At 33.8% G+C, this 25458-nt stretch overlaps 6 protein-coding genes and 1 non-coding gene across 7 annotated transcripts; 2 read left to right on the top strand and 5 right to left on the bottom strand.

The window, feature by feature from the left end:
• Positions 1 to 920: 920 nt before the first annotated feature.
• On the bottom strand, positions 921 to 992 carry PHYBLDRAFT_t272. Its single transcript has one exon. It is a non-coding gene; the product is annotated as a tRNA-Val (tRNA).
• Positions 993 to 2859: 1867 nt separating this feature from the next.
• On the top strand, positions 2860 to 4496 carry PHYBLDRAFT_189293 (hypothetical protein; the record flags this gene model as incomplete). Its single annotated transcript, XM_018439638.1, has 8 exons — positions 2860 to 2961; positions 3104 to 3201; positions 3245 to 3302; positions 3663 to 3720; positions 3903 to 3912; positions 3996 to 4020; positions 4062 to 4174; positions 4327 to 4496. The coding sequence occupies 8 exons, from the start codon at positions 2860 to 2862 to the stop codon at positions 4415 to 4417; spliced, it is 555 nt and encodes a 184-aa protein (XP_018284604.1). The 3' UTR covers positions 4418 to 4496.
• Positions 4497 to 8088: 3592 nt separating this feature from the next.
• Positions 8089 to 8710, bottom strand: PHYBLDRAFT_160595 (hypothetical protein; the record flags this gene model as incomplete). The annotated part of the gene is made up of 2 exons (XM_018434211.1): positions 8279 to 8710; positions 8089 to 8204 (listed from the first exon to the last, which is right to left on the bottom strand). A coding segment is annotated over exon 1 (416 nt), but the record flags the coding sequence as incomplete, so codon positions are not given.
• Positions 8711 to 13500: 4790 nt separating this feature from the next.
• Positions 13501 to 14659, top strand: PHYBLDRAFT_175112 (hypothetical protein; the record flags this gene model as incomplete). Its single annotated transcript, XM_018437410.1, has 3 exons — positions 13501 to 13593; positions 13973 to 14333; positions 14523 to 14659. 3 exons carry the CDS (start codon positions 13501 to 13503, stop codon positions 14657 to 14659), a joined length of 591 nt encoding a protein of 196 aa, XP_018284602.1.
• Positions 14660 to 15070: 411 nt separating this feature from the next.
• On the bottom strand, positions 15071 to 16687 carry PHYBLDRAFT_175111 (hypothetical protein; the record flags this gene model as incomplete). The annotated part of the gene is made up of 5 exons (XM_018437409.1): positions 15071 to 15211; positions 15259 to 15318; positions 15670 to 15846; positions 16288 to 16404; positions 16637 to 16687. The coding sequence occupies 5 exons, from the start codon at positions 16685 to 16687 to the stop codon at positions 15071 to 15073; spliced, it is 546 nt and encodes a 181-aa protein (XP_018284601.1).
• Positions 16688 to 17091: 404 nt separating this feature from the next.
• Positions 17092 to 19481, bottom strand: PHYBLDRAFT_40046 (hypothetical protein; the record flags this gene model as incomplete). The annotated part of the gene is made up of 7 exons (XM_018440139.1): positions 17092 to 17672; positions 17760 to 17855; positions 17985 to 18117; positions 18224 to 18474; positions 18563 to 18822; positions 18977 to 19260; positions 19378 to 19481. 7 exons carry the CDS (start codon positions 19479 to 19481, stop codon positions 17229 to 17231), a joined length of 1572 nt encoding a protein of 523 aa, XP_018284600.1. The 3' UTR covers positions 17092 to 17228.
• A 1021-nt stretch (positions 19482 to 20502) lies between these two features.
• PHYBLDRAFT_152360 (hypothetical protein) lies at positions 20503 to 22392 on the bottom strand (the record flags this gene model as incomplete). Its single annotated transcript, XM_018432892.1, has 9 exons — positions 20503 to 20828; positions 20916 to 21099; positions 21180 to 21220; positions 21294 to 21429; positions 21541 to 21548; positions 21676 to 21825; positions 21962 to 22121; positions 22201 to 22211; positions 22305 to 22392. 9 exons carry the CDS (start codon positions 22390 to 22392, stop codon positions 20503 to 20505), a joined length of 1104 nt encoding a protein of 367 aa, XP_018284599.1.
• Positions 22393 to 25458: the final 3066 nt, after the last annotated feature.

Raw genomic sequence — 25458 nt, 5'->3', positions numbered from 1 at the left:
TACTGTATCTAGACATTTAAAAAATCAAGGCTTCAGTTAATATTTGCTTTTAACATATACCCTCATATTACAAGGTCCACTTTCAATTTTTGATAGTCAAAACATATATTATATTTCCATCTGCAGCTGTAAAACTAATGCATTTTGTGTCAAATAACGGGGCTGAATAGTTTTAGCTTTATATGTATAAATGTATAAATAAATGGCATGAATATTTGTATTGATAAAAAGTATTTAATTCTCTATATTTGTGTCCCTTCCTATTTATTCAAAATATTAGAAAGATATACCCAATTAAGACTTAACAAGTGCGTGTAAAGAAATACTGTAATATTAGTTTAGAAAACTATAGAAGACAATTCAATCCATATAAATAAAAGGTATCTTTTATCCTCTCTTTGATTTTACGTATACTCCTTGATCCCCAGTGGGTTTGACCTTTTGACTTTGTTATAGTAAAAGTGTCAGAGTTGACATCGGTGACCAAAATCGGAAGTTACAAGCAACCAGTAACGGTTGACTTTTTAGGATAAAAGATCTTGACTTCGCCGATTGGTCTTTTGTCTATGTTTTAGATGTTGGAGATGAGGAATATACTTGTAGAGATATTACTGGATAACCACCATCTAAGACATATTATCGTAGCTATTCTTTTAGCTAGAAAACAACAATCGTTTTGTATAAATAGTCAAGAATTACATTTAATAAAAATTATCTTTATTCTTATCTAAAAACTATTCTTAAAAACTTAACGATCCCCAGTGGTATTGATTCTGCGACTTAGTTACAAGTGCCAGAAAAGAAATACCAGATCGAGACTTGACAAAAGGAAGACCAACCCAGATCGGGAACGACACGTTTACAGTGAATTGGAAGATAGCCTAGATCAGGAACGACAACAGATTCATCAAAAACAAAAATGCTTCCATCCGGGTTCGAACCGGAGACCAATTGCGTGTAAAGCAAGTGTCATACCACTAGACCATAGAAGCACATGTTTTATGTGGTTAAAACAAAAATATAAACCTAAAAAATAACTCTATTTTAAAAGGAAGAATTAATTTTTTTAAAACATAGCAATTTATATAATAGAGAACCTATTGAGATATGATAGTGTCATAGACTGCTAAGAAATAATTGTTAGTGAAACTCAGCTAAAAATAAAAAAACTCAACTACAGTTGATTGAAGCCTAAGTATTATAATAAATACAGGATTTTAACTATAAAATAGTGACTTTTCTAAATTGACTTAGACAAACTCAAGTTAATTTAGGCAAATTCCCAAATTAATTTAATGAAAAACCCAAATTGATTTAACCAACATTCTAAGTTGTTTTTTTTTGCTGTTATATATAAAATCAATATTTTATAACTAATATTATTTTGATTTAGCTATCAAACATTTAAAAGCTGAAATAAAAATAAATAATATAAAAAATAATATTAATTATTATACAAAATACACATTATGAATGAAATTAATGTGACAATACTATTAATTTACATGAAATTTGGTGACTGGCTATACTGCACTAAAGCAGAAAAAATTAGTGATAAATAAGCTAAGCTTGTTATTAATCATAGTAATATTGTCACTAATTTATTGAATAGTAAGACAGTATACTTAATTAGCTTAGTTTCAAACAAAGTAATAGTAAAAGTATGGTAGTAAATTCATATATAGAAAAATTGGTGATAAAATTTATAGATTTTATTTTTATTTATATGCTTGCTATGTAGTAGAATATACAATAGAAATATACAATAGACTGTACAATATACTATATGATATACTATATGATGTACTATACTATAGACTATATAATAGACTATACAATATAATATATGATATACCATATCTTTCACATGGCATAGAATAATACATATTTATATATAAGCTTAATAATAATATTAACAATATATCTTGCCTATATACTAACTTATATATTAGTTATATAATCAATATATATCTTTAGATATATCAGCTATAGATGGTGGAACTCTTTTTTATAAATTATAATTGTTGACACTTTTTTATTGAAAGAATATTCAAGCAATTCTATTTCAGTGTTGAGTAAAGCTAAAGTAAAGAATACTATAAATATATGTTGTGGTGATCCAGACACTCGGATGTTGGATTTATCACATATAAGAACATATTCATATTGGGATAGCATAGTAGCTATCATCTTGTCAGTATAAAATATATATAAACGATTAAGTAATCAGCCCAATAATTATTACAGTTAGTACTGTAGATAATATCTTAAAGATTGTTAAGATAATTATATCATACTGCCGGGTAAACTGTGTCAGATCGATATGGAGCTAATTTAGTAGGAAGTCCTAAAGCTCTAGTATAAAAGAGAAAAGAATAGCTAAGAGCTAAAGAAGTACGATTTATGACTTGATGTCATAATTGTAACACCGACACTAGTTAAGCAGTAAATACACTCTAATAACCAAATATAGTAAAGGAAGAAAACCTTAAGAAACTAAGACGTAATGACAAGAGCAGATTGTGTTTTCTTATAAAAAGGGACACTTTTTATTTATGAATAAAGACAACTTATATACAGTCTCAAAGTATTTCTATACGTCTCTATTATCAAATATTTTAATTTTTCTATTGTTTCGTACCTGAAATACCACATATGTACTTAAAAGTATTTTTTTTTGTAATTTTCTCAAGTGTTATGTATGAAATAAAAATAAGATATAAAATAAAACAAGTGCAGACAAGAGTATAGTGAGACTTTGTTTTATTAGAAGAAGTAAAAGAATCAGAAAAGAGATGCTGTTCTATTGCTATTAGTATTGTGCGTTTATATAGACATTGTATTTAGCTTGGTGATGATATGATGATATCATGTAATATCTGTTTCTCTACCATTATCTTCTATGATTTAGTTCTTATGTTTTTAGTGTTATTGACTAGAGTCTTAGTTGTGGTATTTCAGGTACGAAACAATAGAAAAATAAAATATTTGATAATAGAGACATATAGAAATACTTTGAGACTGTATATCAGTTTTTTATTCATAAATAAAAAGTGTCCCTTTTTATAAGAAAACACAATCTGCTCTTGTCATTACGTCTTAGTTTCTTAAGGCTTTCTTCCTTTACTATATTTGGTTATTAGAGTGTATTTACTGCTTAACTAGTGTCGGTGTTACAATTATGACATCAAGTCATAAATCGTACTTCTTTAGCTCTTAGCTATTCTTTTCTCTTTTATACTAGAGCTTTAGGACTTCCTACTAAATTAGCTCCATATCGATCTGACACAGTTTACCCGGAAGTATGATATAATTATCTTAACAATCTTTAAGATATTATCTACAGTACTAACTGTAATAATTATTGGGCTGATTACTTAATCGTTTATATATATTTTATACTGACAAGATGATAGCTACTACGCTATCCCAATATGAATATGTTCTTATATGTGATAAATCCAACATCCGAGTGTCTGGATCACCACATTAGTATTTGTCTTAGTATGTTCTTTACGTAATTTTCTTGTATAAGGGAAGATATATCTTTTAGTATTGTTACTAGTTGTCGGTAACTCAATGTATGTATTTATTGAGTGTCTGTACTTTTAATTTAAATCTACAATTATGTTGGATACAACATCAAGTATATTCATTAACAGCTTCAAGTAATTGTGATTAAAGACGAAGTCTACAAAAATAAGCTAATATACTGCTGTGGTAATTAAAGTTTTAAAAAGTTGTAAGAGGAAGAATTCAAGATTTGAAATGAGAAACGAAGATTCATGAGAACTTGTGTAGGGTTTGTTTATTGAGAAAGATTTTATATCAAAATTTGATGAGGTTCCTACACTGAACTACTACTGCTATTTATATTATTTTGGATTGGGAAAATTATATAGCTGGAGTCAGGTAATCGATCCTATCTGAGTCTTAATCAGAGCAACATGATCTTGGGATAATTAATATATGATTAATTATATAAATGTATGTAGTCCCAATGAAGTATTAACATCAAAAGTAAATGTGTTTATGAGTTATAATTGTTGTGGTGGTTGAAGTTGAAGAAGTTTTTAAGAGGAAGAATTGAAGATTTGAGATTAGGAACGAAGATTCGTGAGAACTTGTGTAGGTTTTGTTTATTGAGAAAGATTTTGTATCAAAGTTTGACCAGGTTCCTACACTGAACTACTACTGCTATTTATATTGTTTTGGATTGGGAAAATTATATGACTGGGGTCAGGTAATCGATCCTATCTGAGCCTTAATCAGAGCAACGTGATCTTGGGATAATTAATGTATGATTAATTATATAAATGTGTGTAGTCCCAATGAAGTATTAACATCAAAAGTAAATGTGTTTATGAGTTATAATTATGCTTATAATAATCCACTGATGTATCCCATATTATGGTGATATCATCATATGAAATATAATCACTATCACGCATGCTAAACCTGTGTGTTAAATAATAAAGTAATCGGTAGACACCTTTGACTGGAATAGCTGAGGCCTTATATTATTTCCTTCAGACTTATTCTCAATTACAGCAGTAGTCAATACTCATTTACAACATTATCCTCCACCAGATTCAACAATACCTTTTGTTGATTCGGCAAAACATCTCATCTTAACTATTTATTAATTTGTCGAATTGCTCAATTTCATTTGGGTCAATTACGCTCATAATTTTTTTTTTTTTTATACTTCAAGAGATCTGCACTGTAAACTCAGCTCCGTGGATTACGTGTTTATTTTATCAAATTTTTTGTTGCTCTTCTTTTGGACATTCTTTCTTCTCTACTCAGTGCGGTAGGAAGCTTACTTCCATTGTGCTCTTCAATGCGATTCCTTTTTATTTTACCATCATGTCTTGGAATTTGAACTGTTTTCTTTAATGAGGCTGCACTCTTATTCACTAATTCCGTGGCTCTCTCATTCTCTAAACGTTTGATTTCTCTGACCTTCTTCCAATACTTTTGTATTATTGTGGGATTGGTAAAATCGTTAGCCATTTGCCATGTGTTTGCCCATTCACCATAACCAACCCATTTTACCAGATATTCTCTTTCACCAGCAGCACCACGATGATCGCGAATGTCTTCAACTTCATAGAGCTCATTCTCAATTGTAGATTCATCGATGGTAACCATCTTGAGTTCTGAGGGTGTGTAATTTCGGTGCAACAATTCTCCTTGCTCATCCTTTAGTTCATACAATCCTCCTTTATTTCTTCGAACCACTGTATAAGGACCTTCATAGATTGGTGCCAATTTATTTGGATGATGTGGTAATCTGACCATTACGTGTGTTCCTTTGGGGATGTCTATTAAGATGTTCTTGTGATCGTATTTCTTTTTTAACTCTTCGTTGATCCGCAAGACTCTTTCGTTTATGGCAGGGAATATTATTTTATCCATATATTCAATCTGCTTCTCCAATTCATCAATTGTTACCGTGTTTTTGGGAAGAGAGAATTTTGCTTTATCACCATACTCATCAGGTACATTAACTCTGCGAGCATACATTAGTGAAAAGGGTGCACTCAGTGTCTTTTGAGGAATATGTCTGTTTATGCATAGCTGAACAATTGGTAAAATAGTGACACCAGTCATTGCTGTTCGCTCTCATCATTTTCCGTACAGTATTCTCTGCAACTTTCACACTGGCTTCAGCAATACCATTTCCTTGTGGATGATATGCCGTTGAATATCTTCGATCAATACCAAGCTCTTTCGATAGGCTTGCCATTAAAGAATTTCTAAATTCCAACCCATTGTCACTTTGCATTACTTTGGGAAAACCATAATCTCCAAATATTTTTATCAATGCCTTAGCTATTGTTGTCGAGTTTTTGTTTGGTAATGGTCTCAAGATGATATACTTGGAACAAACATCAACTAACACTAGCATATACGTGTGACCATCCTCTGATACTGGGAATTCACCGCATAAGTCAATTGCAACATGATCAAATGGTCGGAAAGCTACAACATTGGTCAATGGGTGATATCCTCTTTTGCTGATGTTGTGCTTCTGACATTCAGAGCAAGAACGAATAATCTCCTTTGCTTCTTCATATATATTAGTCCAATGTAATCCTTGAGAGTGAAGATCATTCACCATAGCTTGACTACCAAAGTGACCAAACGAATGTGCTTCTTTTAACAAGCCATTTCGCTTTTCTTCAGGAGGCGACATATAGTCGGAAGTCTCTGATACATTTTCGATGAGTTGTGTAGCAAGTACATTTAGCACTTTGTCCTTACTGTACTTTTTCTTACGAATAATAACTCTATCTTTAGATTGCAAGTGTTTTGTTCTGATTTTTCTCAATCCATCATCCTCCACCAGCTTGTAACTATCCTCTGGAGGATACAAGCGACTCAACAAGTCTGGTAGTTTATTCAACAAACCAGGAATATGGACCACCTTAAAATCAAAGTCAAGAAGTGTCTCAATCCAGCCAATTATCATGGGATTAGCAATTTTTTGTGTGTGAAGATAAGTGAGTGCTTTATGATCAGTAAAAATGGTGAACTGTCGGCCCCATAGAAATGGACGGAATTTATCAAGCGCCAAAACGACTGCATACAATTCTCTTTTGGTGGTGCTCCATCGCCGTTGGGATGGGCTCAGGGAAGTTGACACAAAACTAATATACTTATCACGCCCTTGATCGTCGCGCTGAAAAAGCAGGCAGGCTACTCCATAAGGGAAGCATCTGTGGCCACATACATTTCACGTGACATATCTGCGTAATGAAGAATTAAATCCTGATGCAGTATGTTCTTTAATGCTTTAAAGCTTCTTGTCTGCTCATCTGTCCATAGCTCAGCTACATTGTTGGCATGACTTAATCGTGAAATAGGTTCAGCCACCTTCGAGATCATGGGAATATAGTCTCTGAAGTAATTAATCAAACCCATAAATTGCTGAATTTGTTTCGCAGTTTTAGGAATAGGCCATTTATCAACGTTTGTCAACTTTCGCTTATCAACCTTGGTGCCTGTCTCATTGACGACAAAACCAAGCAATCGCACTGAATGTTGAAACCAGACACATTTATCAGAGTTTAGAATCAACTTCGCCGATGTCAATCTATCAATCACTATTTTTACATCCTTAACATGCTGCTCAAATGTTTCGCTAGCCACAATACAATCATCAACAAAATTCTGCACACAGTCAATTTTATCAAACAAAGTTGCCATGACATGTTGAAATTGTGATGTAAGCATCTTCAAGCCAAAGCAGCCTTTAATGAAGCTATATTGTTGCCCATCTAAATGAGTGAATGTTAATTTATTAACATCTTCAGGTGCAACTTTGAAACGATGGTAGGCATTCGATAAATCCAATGTGGTGAAAATTTTCTTTCCACTCAAATTCTGGAATATCGTTTGGATTTTAGGAATTGGATAGTTGAATGTGGGAGGTAGGATCTGATTCAATAATCGCACATCTAGACAAACTCGGTGACTCACAATCTCTCCAGCTTTGTTTCTTTTAGACACAAGCAACATAGGACTGTTGAAGGAAGTATTGGTCTTGGACTTGACAATCGTGCCTGTCTCAAGCCATTCTTTTACTCGTTTATCAAGTGTTGGTCGTAGAGCATGGGGAATAGGATATTGACGTCTATAAGCTGTGGCGCCTTCTTTTGTGGGTAATCTAATTAGAGATTCTGATAAAGGACAAGAGGACTCGACTGGGATTTTCTTATTTTCATCCAGTGAGGCCTGAATTGACTGAATAAATTCTGCTCGCTGTATTTCCGTACCAGCTGGCGAATTATCCGGTTCAAACTTTTTCTCTTTATCGATATTTAGATTCTCATACACAGTGGCATAGTCTTTAGCGTTATCTGAATGAATATATTCTCCTTCGATATCGTATGCAACATTAATCAATCCGATGTTCATTTTTGTTAAGATATCTCTTCCAAGAAGAATATCAAAATTAAATCCTGTATTAAACTCTAACACCTCGGGTGCATGCTTAAACGTAATTCCATTCACATATTTAAAATTTAAAGGATCAGTTTTTCCCAATCGCTTAGTACCACTATTCTTTGACAAGAAAGTGAAGGAACCATTTGATGAATTTATTTTATTTATATTTAAATTTTCATTCAAACATTGTAAACTAATGAAAGTGCGTGCACTGCCAGTGTCAATCATTCCAAGTAGTTTGTGGTTCTCTACAATAATAGGAGTGGTTAGATTAAATGCATCATTGGCTTTAACCCTTCTCTCAATTTTGTCAAGTAGGTACTTACAGTCGAAAGACATGTCTTCGAGTTCCAAGTCGACACTGTCTTGGATCGCCTTGAGCACTTGCTCAGACTTCTCCTTGGCAGGGACCTGCGAGACCATCAGGACTGGCTCACTGTCCTTACAGACGTGGCCACGGAAGTAGTTTTCTCCACACCGCCTGCAGGGGTTGCGCTTGGTGGGGGCAGCTACTTTGGCCTTGTTGTTGGCCAGGGTGAAGCATTTGCTCGACTCATGTGTAGTATTCTTACCATGGTGCGAGCAGAAGAAGGAACGCTCCGGCTTACTGATTCGGTGCTGCTGGTTGTTGCTGGAGTGCACCTTCTTGCGAGGATACGCCTCCATTCTCTTCTTCTCCATTCTCCTCTCAGTGTGCATGTTGGCACCAGGAATGAGCTGGGTAGCTTCGGCATACATGCGATTGTCGTCGCCAAGGATGTCTCTGCCAATCTGCGTCAACTGCTCCACAGTCCAATCTCTTTTGGTCTCGCCATTGAAGTCCAATCTGGTCATGGTGAGCCGCAAGAGTGTCTGTACTTGCCTAGTCAAGGAAGCGAGGAAGCGGTCGGCAACACGAGCATCGTTTTTGGGGAGGCCGGCATCATACACAGCCTGAAGGAACTTCTTGGAGTAATCTCCAATCGACTCAGAAGGAAGCATTACCATGGTAAATACCTCTTTTACCGAACGGGATGTCACCAAGCGCGATCCATGTCTTGCTGTAAAGCAGATCTTGGCCGCGTTCCAATCTACACACTTCTTCAAATCCATCTCTACCCATCCATCGTCACTATGAGGCAAGCAGAGCGGCAAAAATCTCTTCCAAACTAGTTCAATGTCCTGAAGGGACGACTCAATAACCTTTTGGAAGGTGCGAAGGAAGTGGTCTACTGAGTGAAAGACCTCTTCATTCGGGAAGGATCTAATCACATCGTCTGCCAACTGGAACTTAGGAAGATCTCCTCTATTAAGAGTCAACCCTCCAGTGCGACTGCTCTTCTCTACAACTTTCACAGAAGGCGAAAGGTACTGACTGCATGCTATTTCTATATCTATCATTTCTTTGACGCGTCTGACCTTATTAAGGGCTAATTCAGCTGCTTGCTCATCGTTCATAGCGTGAGCAGCGCTGACAGCCTCTACATGCTGTTGAAGTTCTAGTCTAAGTTTCTCTGACAAAGACAAGACTGTTGTAGCAGCATTCGCTACCAAGGGACGAAGGGGAGAGGGAGCGACAAATTGTCCAGGGGTGGAGCTGGCAAAGGAGATGTTGTCACTCAGACTGGCGATGAGGTCCTCCTCAGTCATGACGGACATGGCATCCTCATCATGAGCAGGGATGATGGCGGCGGGATAGTTCTCAGCAGAGGGGTTCATGGTAGTTCACGAAAAAAAATGTTGTGGTGGTTGAAGTTGAAGAAGTTTTTAAGAGGAAGAATTGAAGATTTGAGATTAGGAACGAAGATTCGTGAGAACTTGTGTAGGTTTTGTTTATTGAGAAAGATTTTGTATCAAAGTTTGACCAGGTTCCTACACTGAACTACTACTGCTATTTATATTGTTTTGGATTGGGAAAATTATATGACTGGGGTCAGGTAATCGATCCTATCTGAGCCTTAATCAGAGCAACGTGATCTTGGGATAATTAATGTATGATTAATTATATAAATGTGTGTAGTCCCAATGAAGTATTAACATCAAAAGTAAATGTGTTTATGAGTTATAATTATGCTTATAATAATCCACTGATGTATCCCATATTATGGTGATATCATCATATGAAATATAATCACTATCACGCATGCTAAACCTGTGTGTTAAATAATAAAGTAATCGGTAGACACCTTTGACTGGAATAGCTGAGGCCTTATATTATTTCCTTCAGACTTATTCTCAATTACAGCAGTAGTCAATACTCATTTACAACAATAATTATGCTTATAATAATCCACTGATATATCTCATATTATGGTAATATCATCATATGAAATATAATCACTATCATGCATGATAAACCTGTGTGTTAAGTAATAAAGTAATTGGTAGACACCTTTGACTGAAATAGCTGAGACCTTATATTATTTTCTTCAGACTTATTTTCAATTACAGCAGTAGTCAATACTCATTTACAACATATACAAAGTAAATACATATAGTCTAGTAAGCTTACCCTTATAATTTGTTTGCATTCAAAGATTGTCTAGTAGCTAACATACTGCAGCACATGCCCCAAGTAATTAGATACATCTACTCATTAATAACTACCTAGATTATTTAGTATACCTTATATAAAATCACTTTAATAAGATTGTAACTTACATTGACTGTATTTTATGAAAGGAAGTTGAGAGTATATTATATAGTAGCTGCTTGAAAAAAAAACTGTAAAAAAATATGTTTTTCTAGTTGCATTAGTCTTTTTTTTTAAAAATCAAAACACAACTATAGTAATTTTATATTAAAAGTGTCTTGAATTTTGAGTGGTGCATGTTGTTTGAATATGATTATAGAAAAAGTAATAGAAGAAAGTAGAGGAAATGAGTCGATTTGTCATTAATAAAAAAAAAGAGATTATAAAGAGAATTTTTTGTTGTTGTTCTGGAAGACAGAAATAACAGGAAGTTCAAAAAAATAAATTTGATGGCTCCGCATGTTTCTTCTTGGTGGTGAGACTGCCACACTACTTTCTGCCTCACCAAGGCTACTTTTAAAAATATAGTTTAGTCAGTGTATTAAGTTTTACATTTAAACAATCTATACATACCTCAACTCTTCTTCTTGAACTTCTCTACTTAACTTTGTCAGCATATTTTTAATAAAGAAAAATATTAATGAAATATCTTGTATGACACTAAATTTAATATGTATGATTTGTCACTTCTCTGTTTGGTGTTCAGCCTTCATCACTTCTTGAAGGAGAAGAACAGCAACTCATTGACCTCTGAATTTGTGTAAAGCAAATTGATATTTCAAAATTAACTTCTTGAGTCTCAAAGAGTAATACAACTTTTGTTAACTACTCAATCTTCCTCAGTTCGTCTCTACAATGCCGTCTTCACACATAATACGTCGGCATTGCCTTGTATACATGTGGAACTGCAGTTGAATGAGCTTTTGCTCTTCTAAGAATATGCTGATATCCATCTCCTGTTTCTTTTTCCACAGATAGTTGATCAGTGCATTTATTCTTGCAGTTGCACTCGGTATCTTATTTGTTCTTGTTGGGATAAATTCAACACAAGTCTCTGTTATTGTAACAGGAATATGTCTTACTCCTCTCACAAGCAATAAAAAATAACTTTTTGTTTTTTCGATAATTAAAATATACTTTTATTTTAGCAAATTAAAACAGGTAAAAGTAAAATAGAGAGCAAGTCATGTAAATTAGATGTATAAAGTAGCTATAAAGATTTCCCATTATTCTAAAAAATAACTTCAAGATGATGTTCATTTACGTAGAAAGGGAAAAATAAATGCAAAGTAAAAATTTGAGCAAAATAAAATATAAAAAAAAACAATTTAAATCCCGCACTTTTGGTAAATTAGTGGAAAAGATAGTTGGTTTGCTACATTGATTAGTGATATTGTCAAAATACAACAATCTTGACAATGAGACAAAAAAAAGTTTTACGATTTCAAATAAAAAATAAATAAATCAAGTTGCTATACTCTCTATATGATATAAATGTAAAAAAAAGACATTTCTATTATGTTATTTCGCTCTTAAATACAACTTTATCTTTTTTACCTTTTTTAATATTTTTACCAAACTCTAGAACCAATTTGATTGGTTAATTAAAATAAATTAGTGGCATATCCACTACCATTAGTGGCAGCCACACCGATTTCATTCATAGTGTATATATATATATTAAATAAGACTTATATAAACAAAACTGTTTTATCATCAAAAGAAATATTTTTTTATTTTTATTTTAATGTTATATCTGCAAGTTTAGTCAATATAATATCTAGTTAATAAATTAAGTAATGAGTAGCTTATTTATAAAAACTTTGTAAAAGTTTTAAACTTCAAAAAAATATTCTATTGACTTTGTGAAATAACTTTTTTCAAAGTTGTACAGAGCACAAACTTCTCTAATAGATTATATATTTTAAAAAATCTGAAACTGCTTAAATATTGATATATTATAAGAGTAATGATAAAAATACTAATGATATAATCAATCTGCTGAAGAGTAATAGTCTTTTCAAACAGGTAATGTCCTAATAAATATCATTCGAATGTTCTTTCTTGTCAGTTCAAACAATACTCAGTACTTTGATAGTTTTACAATAAATAGTGACAATATATCTCAAAGACAAAGGGTGACTGTCTGAAGGCTTGTTAGACAGAAGTGTTTCAATTACAGTAGTTGCAATTTCTACAAAAAATATTGCTTACTATTATAGAAGAAATTAGTACCATGCTTGTATTAGCAATGTAGCCCAGAAAACTCTAGATATGTAAAAATAAAATAAAGACTGTTAATGTAGATTATAAAAAAAAATCAAGTAAAACTAAAGCGAAAGAAAAGATATATATAGTTAGTCTTATATATTTCACTAAGTAACTTGATTTTTTTTCTGTCAAACAAATGCTTCTCTTCTATTTCTTTAATATAGTATTGTAGTAAAAATATATATAATTATCTAGAGAAGAAAATGTCTTGTATGCATTGATAATACCATCAAAAGCAATTGAAGAGCTTGGTGCTACTTTAGTTGTAGAGATAATATTTTAATGCTAATATTAGGCACTGATATTAGGGGGACAGCATTTTCTTATGGGCACTACCTTTTTTGATGGGAAACGATGTTTTAATTTTACTGGACCACAAATTGCGACTTGCTGCTTAGTATCAAATAAGTCTATCTGGTCCCTAAGACTCAATATATATCATACTAAAGATACTTTAATATAAGACAAAATAGTGACTTTGGTCAAGTGTAAAAACACCATCTTAAATATGCAATAGTATACTTAAAGCTTTATATTATCTGTAATGTATTACTGGATATATGGAGAATAATAAAATAGTTACCTAACACGCTACTTAATACATAATATCATAACAAGAAATGTCGTCCCCGTAAGATTGCTGGTCTGTTACATGTAATTTGAGTACTTTAGTAAAATACCACCTGCGTACATCCTTATCTCTCTATCTATCTACGATCACGAATAAAAACAACATCATTCAACTCATCACCTACAACGAAATGCATATTCTTTTAGAGCTCCTTAAACAGAGTCTTAAGGATATTCGCGATGCCTTCAAAGAAAAACATGACGCATATAATACAGATGGTCAAGTACTAGAAAGATTTAATAAGAAAAGACAAAGACCCAAAGAATAGTTAAACAACATGTATATGCTTTTTCAAAGAAGACTTGTCAACCGAAGGATGAAAATCTTACAGTTGATTAACTACAACGTCTTCTTCTGCATATACGATGATAGCTTTGATCATATTCAGGCAACATCTACAAGAAAAAGAATTAATTGACTCGGATGGGACACAATTTGGTGACGTATCACGCACTCAAGTTTGAGTGACACTCCTCAAATAGATCATATCGGAAGAGTAGTCAATCATACAGAAGATGTGATGAAAATGAACTGGCTTGGCCTGTGTGGAAACCGGTAGCAGCTGTTCTTTGGATATTTTACATCACTCAATTTGGGTATAGTTGGGGTGTGGTTATGGAAGTTACAACACTTTCACTGACAGATTTATTCTTATTATGAACACTATTGATATTTGCAGTGTCATAACTTGGCTAAACACAATTGAACGAGTCTGGGGGATCACAACATGCTTTGGGCAACCAACAAAAAGTAGCAAGCAAAGATTGAAACAAGTAATTGGTTCCATGGATGGAAAGCTTATTTCTATCGAGAAACCAACCACTGAAAATTCTGGTGACATTTACGCGGATCGTAGAGAAAACACCATCATGAGTTTGATGGCAGTTTGTGATTATAAAAAGAGATTTATTCACATTGCAACCGGTACACATGGTAATTACATTAAGTGGGAATTGTTTTTATGTAAGCTTTAACAAACCTTTGTGATGTATTAGGCAGTCTTCATTATGCTCGCGTGTTAAAGACGGGTGACCTTTATTAGGATCCGATTCACCAACGAGCAGAGACACGCCTAGAAAACACATACATAGTTGCCGGTAAATCGATAATCACATTACAAAATGATTTTTGTAAAATTTATTATATTTCTAGATTCGGCATATCTACTGTTACCCCAGCTTTTGACACCGTTCATTGGTGCCTGTGGACGTAGATCTGAAAGCCAAGAAACTGTTCCACTTACCACGGAAGAGAAACTGTGCAATACAGTACAGTCAAGGACTCAGTAAAAGATTGAAAAACCATTCTCACTTTTGGTGCTAAGATGGGAATTCCTTTATAAGCATCTTTACTTGAAAGATACCGGAAGTGAGACGGTGGGTATGGTGGTTAGTGGCCGCCATCTTACGGAAAAAGGACAAGGTGGAGTGAGGAGATTAAAGTGAGTGTGAAGGAGCAGAAGAGCAGTTGACAGTAAAGGCAATTATCAGAAAAAGAGTAGTATAGTTACACAAAGCAACCTTTTTACCTCCTTAAAAACTCTTTCCTTTTTCCTAATTTTTGACAGTTTATTCTCATCCGAATACGTCTAGTTATAAATATTATTTGACGCATTCTCTTAATAGTAGTTTATTATCCCTTGCTACTACGCCTCCAATTAGAATAATAGCCTTTGCTAATTACTAAACCAGTCATAAACGCTATATAACTAGAGCATCCTTCCTCATAATAGATCCGTGACCAGTTAGTCTGCCCCACTCAAGTACCATACATGTTCTGGGGTTAATAGACTCATTTGATTGTCCCGATAAGCTTGTTTCGACAGGACGATACCCAATATACTTGTGTGTCCATTAGAATACATCAGTTAAGAAGGGCTATGAATTACCTTCCAGTAAGACTGCGGGCCCTTTAGAAGGGAGAAAGAAACAAATCTCTTGGTGTATAGCTAAAATATATATATATGTTTTTTTTTGTCATTGATAAGATATTGTCAAGTTATTAGACACAGCTTTTGTTCGAGTAATAGATGTTGGTGACAAAATTATATATATATGACTTTTTCATAAAGACAAAACTACTTTAAATATATGAGTATTAGGGACCCCCTTCCCCCTTCCCACCAAACACGCATCAAATATATTGTCTTGAGGATAATATAAACTATCCAGCACCAGTCCACCCAGACTACCCCTATAATATTTTGTCTGTCCAAGGACATCTAAGCTCAAATGATCGTCGCAAAACACTTTTTGAGGCTAATACCGAGTACCAGCCACACCACCTCCCAATAACTCACCACCACGACCCCAAGTCCAAGCACAAGCACAAGCACAAGCTCACGCCCACACCCACGCCCACGCCCACGCCCACGCCCAAGCATATTTGAGTTTAGCTCCTCCTGTGTTTTCATATCACGGGTAAGCTGAGATGCCCAAAAACCACAGGCATCTGGCTTGATGCCATATGCATTGCCCTAAATGGCATTCATTTTTCTCCCAATTCATGTTCCTCCCGAGATAAATACAACATTGCTGGTTGTAATACAAAACCTGGGTTTCGTTAAGCCTGTAAACATCTCTGCGGAGAGAGAAAGAAAGAAAGAAAGAAAAAAATAGACAAAACCACTCAACACTTTAAGCCTAGCCTCAAAGAAGTAGCTCCTACAGGTAATAGAAGCACAAGTAAAAGTAGTAGCACAATACTTGTCCAAAAAAAAGGGAACCGCAAACCAACCAATCAACCAATCAAAACAAATAAATTAATAAATACAGGTGTATACCTCCAAGTATTATCCGGAACCAAAAAAAAAAGAAAGAAAGAAGAAAGTCGAGGAGCTTCGGCAGGAGAACGTTGTTCAGACAAAGGAGGCAGAAAAAAAAACAAATTGAATTTCAAAAGACATTTGTTACAATACTTGATGAGGTAGAACAACTGCTTGTGCCAATAAGTAGCCTAAATATGGACAAACGTTCTGGCAAATGGGAAACAAGAAAAACTGACGAAAATGAACAGTAATAGGCATAAGGATCAGCTGTATACAAAATTCGCATATTAAGTTTATTAATTTTACACTTTTTTTTATGCTTTTATTCATTGTCCAACCGATTTGGTTATATCCCCCCCCCCCTGATAAATCAGACAAACAAATAGATGCTTCTAAACGTCAAATCAAAGGCACACATTTGTCCCTGAATATCCCAGAATAAACCTGTAATAAGCTCGGATCTTTTTCTTCTTCTTCTTCTTCTGGAATTTGACTTTACATGGTCAAATGCCAATTTCAACAAGGAAGAAAGTTGGTTCACGACATCCATAATCACCACAAATACCAAAAGTAGAATAAAATGAAAAAAAGGCAATAGAAAAGTTTATTTGATGCTATCTCCCATCCAATGCCAAATGTCGGGTTTGAATATTGGAAAATCCAAGGGTGATTTTTTTTGTTTGTTACTATAATAGCAATAGAATTGGTATAATTCTTATTAGTAGCATTAGCGTGAGCGCAGTTCAATAAACAGAAGAATGGTAATGACAATCAAGGGCGTAAGACAAATATTCGTTGTTAAGCCGAGATATTAACTTTGTAGTAATGACCAAAAAAGAAGTATCAGTACAAAGAAATTTGAATCTGGAGAACATTCGGATAAAGCTCCGTCAAGTAACCACACTACTGATCAACCTACACAGGCTCTGAGAAAATCGTCCAAAAATAAATAAATCCATTTCCTTTTTATTTTATTTTATTAATAGTTATCTAGCATGGTCTATTCCAATGAAACTGGGCATAAGAATTTCTTTTTTTTAAAGAGAAAAAAAAACAGATAAGGACAAAGGTCAGAATGGTAAAGTACAAGGCTACCAGGAATCAAGCTTCATGGTTCCATTTTCCATCAAATTGATATGCATCTTGAATACTTTGTCCAGCATATGAGGTTCATGACCCATTCCATTGGCCAGACACTTCTTTGTAGCAAGGTCGAGATAGTCCTGGAGCTGGGCCCTGTAGTCTGGGTGCACACATTTGTTGATGATAGTCTGGGCACGCTCTCTGGGAGACAGTCCACGCAAATCGGCTAGTCCCTGCTCGGTTACATAGACATCCAGATCATGCTCGGTCTGATCCACATGGCTAGCAAATGGAACCACGCAAGAGATACCAGTAGGGTCTATCTTGGAAGGACGGGTTGAGGGTGTGTGCATGATACTGTACTTTGAATTGCGCAGAAAATCGGCAGATCCTCCAAGTCCGTTCAACATTGCAGATCCACACACCATAGTTGAGTTACCATGACCATATATCTGTCGAAAGCACACCCCCAAAAGTAAAGTCAATTAGGTTTGGAAAGACAGAATATACCCTTTTTTGTTTTGTTTTTGGAATCTTACATCAAATTCAACCGGTGTATTCATTGCAATACACCCAAGTCTACGAATGATCTCTGGAGAATTCGAGACCTGTTGAGATCTCAGGATAAATTTGTCCTAACCACAGAATCTAGACGATTAGCTTCTGGCCCTCTGTTGTAAATCTTCTTATTTTTCTTTTTTCCCTGATACCACCAGCCACACCTTTTCTTTTTTTTCTCTTTTTAATTTAACTTTATTTTATACCTTGTACTGCCCCCAGTGATCGTAAAAGCGATGGAAGCCATCGGGTGAGAAGCGAATCGATGTAGCACTGGCGTATTTTAATTTTCCAGAGTCAAAAAAGTCTAAAAATGTGTCCTGAAGAACCTCGGTGTACCTAAAATATGCAAGATAAGGCATCGATGTATTTTACATATTTAGATAGGTAAAGATCATGCCATATAATACAAATACTTTTCTATCTAAAGTTCATCATCACTTACACCCGAACATCCTCAAATGGACCTTCTGCTAACCCACCAATAACAGCGTTTGCAATGTTTCCAATTCCAGACTGAAGAGGCAGTAAGTTCTTTGGAAGGCGGCCCATTTTAACTTCATGCGACAGGAACTCAATCAGATGGCTTGCGATATCTACCGACATTTGGTCAGGAGGATGGTTGGGGCCAGTGTTGTCTGGGTGATCACTTTCTACGACAGCAATAATCCTATCCGAATCTACAGGAATTGCACGCTAGAATTTTTTTTTTTTAAAAAAAAACAATCAATGCCAGCAAAACGATTTCCATAATAATTATTATTATATTGTTTGGTTTACTAACTGTGCCAATTTTGTCTTCAGTGGCCATAATGAGATAAGGAGATCTGTGAGGAGGCAGAGAACAGAGCGAGATGTCGTGTAGGCCCTCAAAAGAAGGGATTCGAGTGTTGACCTCGACAATGATTTTGTCTGCCATCTGAAGAAGTTCGGGTGTAGCACCAACAGACGCACCAGGTACAATCCAGCCCTCTTCAGTGATAGCCGTAGCTTCAACAATAACTATGTCGAGCTTATTTGTTGGCCTGTCTTTGGTATAGAAACCTAAACAATATATAAATATATATAGTTATTTTTTTTTTGTTTTAAAAAAAACATACACACATTAATAACAGCAGTAACAATAGCAGCAATAACTATAAGCCAAGATTTCTCCTATACACCAAAAAAAGAAACACAATACAATACAATACCATACCATAGACAAGATCCTGAGGAAACATGGAAAGATGCTTATCTGCAAATCTAATACGACCCTCATTGATACCTTGTTTGATGTGCTTGCCAACCTGATGAGGATATCGACGATCAATCATATCTAGTTCAGCCCAACGGTCTTCAGTTTCTGCGCCAGTAGAAGCGCCAACAAACAAGTTAAATTTCATTTTCCCCTGCAGATTATTCTTCTCTACATGATCTGCCAAGGCGAGTGGGATAAGCTTGGGATATCCAACGCCTGTAAATCCTGACCATCCCATGTATCTAAGTTCAAAAGTACGATCATAAATATATATATATATATATATATATATTGTTGTTTCTCCTCATCAAATAAATCCAATAATATACAGCAAGAAAGAAAAAAAAAGGGTTACTTACTGCCCTGATTTAAAGAATCCAAGGGTGTCTTCGGCACGCATTACTTTTTGAAGAAGCTGAGGGCGACGAACGCGTGATTTGAGTGCTGCACTAACATAGGCCATGGTTTAAGTTAACAGAAAAGCCAATACAAAACCAAATGGATAGAATGGAATAGATGAAGGACAATTAAAACAAGAGAGAAAAAAAATGATGGGCAAGTACGGGCGATTTATAGGCTATGATTATATAATTATGAATATTTTTTAAAATAAAACAGAATTGCAAATGTGTTACAATTTTTTTTTGGCCGTGTTTGACAAAGGTTACCTTGCAAGAACCAGCTAAAAATAATAATGTAATTGTCTCTTGGAGCCCTGTATCTTCCCCCATCCAGTCCAATCTAATCCAAATTCCATAATATCCCATCCCTTTTCACTTCCATATTAAGCCTACTGTTAAAATTATTGGATGATTTGTACAAGTAAAAAAAAAGAAAAAAAAAGAAAAGAAAGAATAGTAGTACAACAAGAGCCAACATGGTCAGATTTATTCGACTATCTTTATGATCTTAATAAGGATTACTACTCCAAAAAATATATATATAGATACATGTCCTATACATATAGTGGAATAGCTTACTAGACCTACAGAGTACCTACAGTAGGATTTCTCTACAAGGAATAGTAGGGTGCACAACTATATACCTATGAGCCAAGAGCTGGTAATGTCATGTCCCACGTCAATATTTTATTTTTATTTTTTGCATGAGACAAGACAAGATTGTACAACAGAATGTGGCAGCTCATATAGTGGATCCATATCACAGTACTTATTGATAAAAGCAAATCCATGATACAATATATGAGATTACAAAAGGAGGTTTTTTTATATATAGATATACATACTCAGATTCATATTAAATTACAAAAATGATGTTAACAATTAGAAGAGATTACAAGGGGATTTCAATTCTCAATTTTCAATTTTTAATTTCCAATTGTCTTTTTCTTGATTATTACTATTACTATTGATATCATTATCGTTATCAATTTTTTTTTCATGCAAATTATTATTATTATTATTATTATTATTATTACTAGTTATTACTATTACTATTACTATTATTACTATTACTATTTTTTTTTAATCTTGCTTCAACACTTGGTTTGGATTCTCATTGACAGGCTTTACGACACCACCATTACCTTCTTCATCATCCGAATTACTGGCGCTTCCAGTCGATGCAGAGTGCTTGTGGCCAATGTGGTAAGAGAGACGAACGATGTCAATGGCCTTTTTGAATGTGCGACGTGCATTGAAGTTGCCACGGACACTGGGCAGAAGATCCTGTGCGACCTTTTCGGTTTTGCTGATATGTGTCGAAGCCAACCAGGGGTGCTGAAGGGCTTCATGAGCAGTCATACGCTTGGCAGGGTCAATGGTAAGGCATCGACGAATAAAATCCTTTGCTATATATGCGTATATATATATATATATTTAAAGAAAAAACATTTAATCACAAACACAATAGATAAATAGATATGTATAATATTTACCTTCTTCACTGATACCTGACCACCATTGTTCATCAAATGTGTAGTCTGCGTGCATGATAGCATTCATCTCGTCAATGTTGTTGTCTCTTTCGAAAGGTGTGCATCCACAGAGCAAAAAGTAGGTAATCACACCAATTGCCCACATATCACTGGTATAGAAATCACGGTCAGTTACTTTTTTTTGCTATTATTCACTCGCTTCTTTCATTTGTTCGTTCGTTTATTGTCAAATATTGTTCTTGATTGGTTTGGGTTGGGACTTACACTGGTTTCCCGTGACCAGTCTTTTTGAAGATCTCGGGTGCCTATAATATTTGATTCAATTAGATGAGGTGATGTATATAGATAAAGTATCTGTGGGTTGGTGAGAGGTACTACTTGCCATATATCCGGGTGTTCCACAAGTTGTGGTCAGCATATGGAATTTTTCGGTGTCCATGATTCGGGAAAGACCAAAATCAGCAATGAGCAAATCAGCGTCTTCATCGGTGGTTCTGAACAAGAGGTTCTCGGGCTAGATTGTTACCAAAAAGGTTCTTTAGACTTTTGGTTCTGTTTGAACTCAATCACGAGTATGGTAGTTGTCATTTATGTATGTAGATAGATATATAATATTATATATTACCTTTAAATCTAAATAAATGATACAGGTGAATAAATGACAAAACACATACACACATACACACATACATACATACATACATACATATAAATATATATATCTATATATCTATATACCTATTAATTATTAAGAGCTTACCACGGTGAACGATTCCATTGTCGTGAAGGTAGGCAGCAGCATCACACACAGTCTGGACAATGTTTGCCGCATCACATTCAAAATAACTACCCTTTTGACAGATCCGATCAAATAGTTCTCCACCCGATGCAAGATCGGTTACTATGTAAACTAAAAATTCATTTTGTTGCCAAGACAAAACCAAAACCAGGATTATTTATTTATTTATTTTTAAAAAAAAATCATGACCGAGAAAAAAAAAAGAAAAAAAGTAAAGTATATTTAAAAGATAGGGTGTAGAACTTACGGTTGTTGAGGGTTTCGAAATAATCAACCAAGCTGAGGATGTTATTGTGGTTTTCGGATATTCTGCGCAAGATATTGATTTCATTACGTATCATATGCTCACGTCCTTCCATAAGCTTCTTGTTGATGATTTTGACAGCATAAAACTTATTGGTGTCAATCTACAAAGTTGTGTGGCTGGTTAAATATGATACCAGCAAAATATATGGAGCCCAAGGGATATAGGCGTCTATGTCTTACATGCATAGCCTCTAGATTATATATATATATATATATGAAAAATAAAATTAATATATTGATGGTTGATAAATACAATATATACATATATATATTTATTAATTTACCTTTGACGGTTGCATAGGTACCATTTCCAAGAACCTTTCCGGTCTTGTATTTACAAGGTACTGTTACAGGTGCGCGTTGTCCGGACATTGCGATGAGGAATCCACAAAAGAAGAAAAGGGGAAGAAGCTAAGACTAAGTCAAGAAGATACTTTTTTTTATTTTAAATTTTTCTTCTTCCGAAAAAAAATTAAAGTCAGGTCCAAGGTAAAGGACCAAAAGAAAGAAAGAAAGAGAGAGAGAGAGTGAGAGAGAGAGGGAGGGGGGAATAATGTTGTGCTGAGCCACAGGAAGGTGTAACTAACCAAAGTGATTTGGAAAGGTAAGAACGGATAATACTTTGACACACGAGCATTAGCAAGATATATAAATATATCTTTTTATATATATAACATCATCATTCTATGCCAAGCAAATCTGTGTGGGTTGCAGCGGAGGTCAAAGGGACCAATCATCCAACTTGTGATCAATGTCACAAAAGGTCTTTGGTACAAAAAAGAAATAATGGGTCATCTCAAAGGTTCAAATTCACAGTTAAAAAGAAATACATATATACATATATTTATGCTTTGTTTCCATGGAACTTGATCTATAGATATTATTATATCTGTTACGTAGCAACATACAATCTTTTGAAGTTTAAAGTTTGATAATAAATAATAATACATTTTGTAGTTTTTTTTTTCTTTTTTTCCATAGTACCTTTTTACTTTTTTTTTCTTTTTTTTTTTCAGACTACGCCACAGAACTTTTAAAAGGGCTTACAGTTGACTGCAATCCTCGGTTCTTTGCCACAATCTCAACAAAAGTGTGGCGTACAAGGGAAGGATGATATCAGCAATCGGTTCAGACCTGTCTTGTTTTCAAAAACCGCCATTCACCCATTCATATATATAATATATATTTGCATTTCTTTGCTTTTCTTTTCTGTGCGGTTGCTTTATTACTATTATCATGTGCTGTTTACAAAACATAAAATTATGTGTTGGAATTGTGCAATTGGATCTGTAGTTCGTTGTGTTTGCAATAATGTGATTGAGTAAAGTCTAAATATCCAATTGACACCAATTTTTTTTTTGGTCAATGTACCTTTTCTTGATCAGATAACTCACAGACAATATTTGTATCAACAGAGATTATATACAAACAAATCCAAAGAATTAAAAAAATCAGAGAGAAATAGATATAAAGACAGAAAGAAAGAAAGAAAGAAAGAAAGAAAGAAGGATGTTGCTGTAATATTTACTGATGTTTTCAAATTTGTACTTACACATGCTAAACTAATACACAGAACTTACAATCAGCTGAAATCTTCAATTATCTGAATCTTTTCTTTTTTTGGAACTTGATTCTTATTCTCTCTTCTATGTAGTTTTCTAGGTAACAAAGATGATTAGAAATTTTTTTATTTTTTTTTATTTTTTAAAAAAAAGGTTCAATTGGACAGCCAAAGGAGTGTAGATGTAGATTGAATGGTTTAACAAGAGATTGTATATTGTGTATAGTTTTAACGGCTTTAGACAGTAAAAAAAAACAAAAAACAAAAAACAAAAAAGAGGGATAAGAGGTACTTTACGTTTATCTTTATTGAATCTAAAGAGACTTCTTGAGGCACGTGGAAGGCTATTAAGAATTGAAAAAAAAAGCTTATAATTATGATCTTTAATAGATTAAGAATTAGAATAGGCGGAGACACACCATATATAAAAGGGGTTTTTCCTCTTTGAAATCCAATTTTATTTTTTATTTTATTTTTTTAAAAAAAAGAAAAGATCTGAATATCTTTTTTTGTGTGTGCAATCATGTCTTACGTTGAATGAGCTGCTGTGGGGAGACAAGAAAGATAGTTGACAGCAAAAGTACACCATGTAAAAATAGCATTTATTTGTATACAATAATTTATACTGAGTGAGTCTATTTGTTTCCATGGTTATTAATTATCTCTATTGACTGTCTGATCTATCATTAATAGGAGACACATCATTTGTATCTATTGATGTCCTTGACAACCAATAAAAGTATATATATATATATATCTAGCAAGAAAGTAATAATGAATAATGAATAATGAATAATGAATGTATAAATATATAAAAGAAAGTTGTTTAAATATCCAACTTATTATTATTCTCAAAATATTTTTGAAACACAAAAATATATCCTTTTTTTTTTAAAAAATAAAATAATTTATATTTTTATATCTTGGTTCTCAAGGAGGTTAATTTAATAGCCACTTTAAATCCCTTTCTTTGAAATAGAATTATAGTTCTTTGTTATCCATTGACTATGTAATATAAATAATATAAAGTACTTCCCCCTTCTTCTTCTCCAACTCTGCCCTTACTTCAACCCTTCATACTATACATAAACTTACTACATAATACATCACATACTACAAATACACGGCATATCAACTTGGCAACAGATAAAGAAAACAACAGAACTATAGTCAGAACAAAATAAATAAATAAATAAATAATAATAAAATAACCCCCCCCCCCTCTCTTTCTCTCTTTGGTTCTTCTATAGTGTATTATATATACATAAGGATATATATATACTATATTATATATTGTATTATAAAATATCCTGCTCTCTTTGGGGTCGTCTGTCTGTCTATATGCTTGATCAATTTGTCTGTCTATTTGTATAAGATTACTACTTTTTTTTTGTAATCTAAAATATCTGACTATCTGACTATCTGACTATTTGCCTTTTTACTAGTTTTTTTTTTGCCCTTCTGTGTCCTGCAAAAATAATAAAATAATAAAAATTCTTTTTTTTTTATATATAAAAATATAAAATATATATAAAAAAAAAGTTTACGAAACAAAGAATAGCCGGTTTACATAAGAAATAAAAAAAAATAAAAATTAATATTCTATATATTTCTTTTTGTTTGCTTGACTTTTTTTATTCCCTTCTCTCTTTCTTTACACTTGTGCATTTGTTCCCTTCTCCTGCTTGTTTCAACACAACACAAGGGAAAGCTACTTCTTCTAACTTTCTCTTCTTTTCTTTGTTTGTTGTTGCCTTTTTGGCTCCATATTATCTCTCTTTCTTTCTCCCCCCCTTTTTTTTTTCTCTCTTTCTCTTTTATATACTTTATTTGTCACAATCGTATATTCACTTCTTCATTCTTGATCATCTTAAGAG

The sequence above is a fragment of the Phycomyces blakesleeanus genome, assembly GCF_001638985.1.
Source record: "Phycomyces blakesleeanus NRRL 1555(-) unplaced genomic scaffold PHYBLscaffold_35, whole genome shotgun sequence".
Taxonomy (NCBI): Eukaryota; Fungi; Mucoromycota; class Mucoromycetes; order Mucorales; family Phycomycetaceae; genus Phycomyces; species Phycomyces blakesleeanus.
The sequence above is the reverse complement of the archived record's forward strand: the minus strand, read 5'-3'. Positions and strand labels throughout refer to the sequence as shown.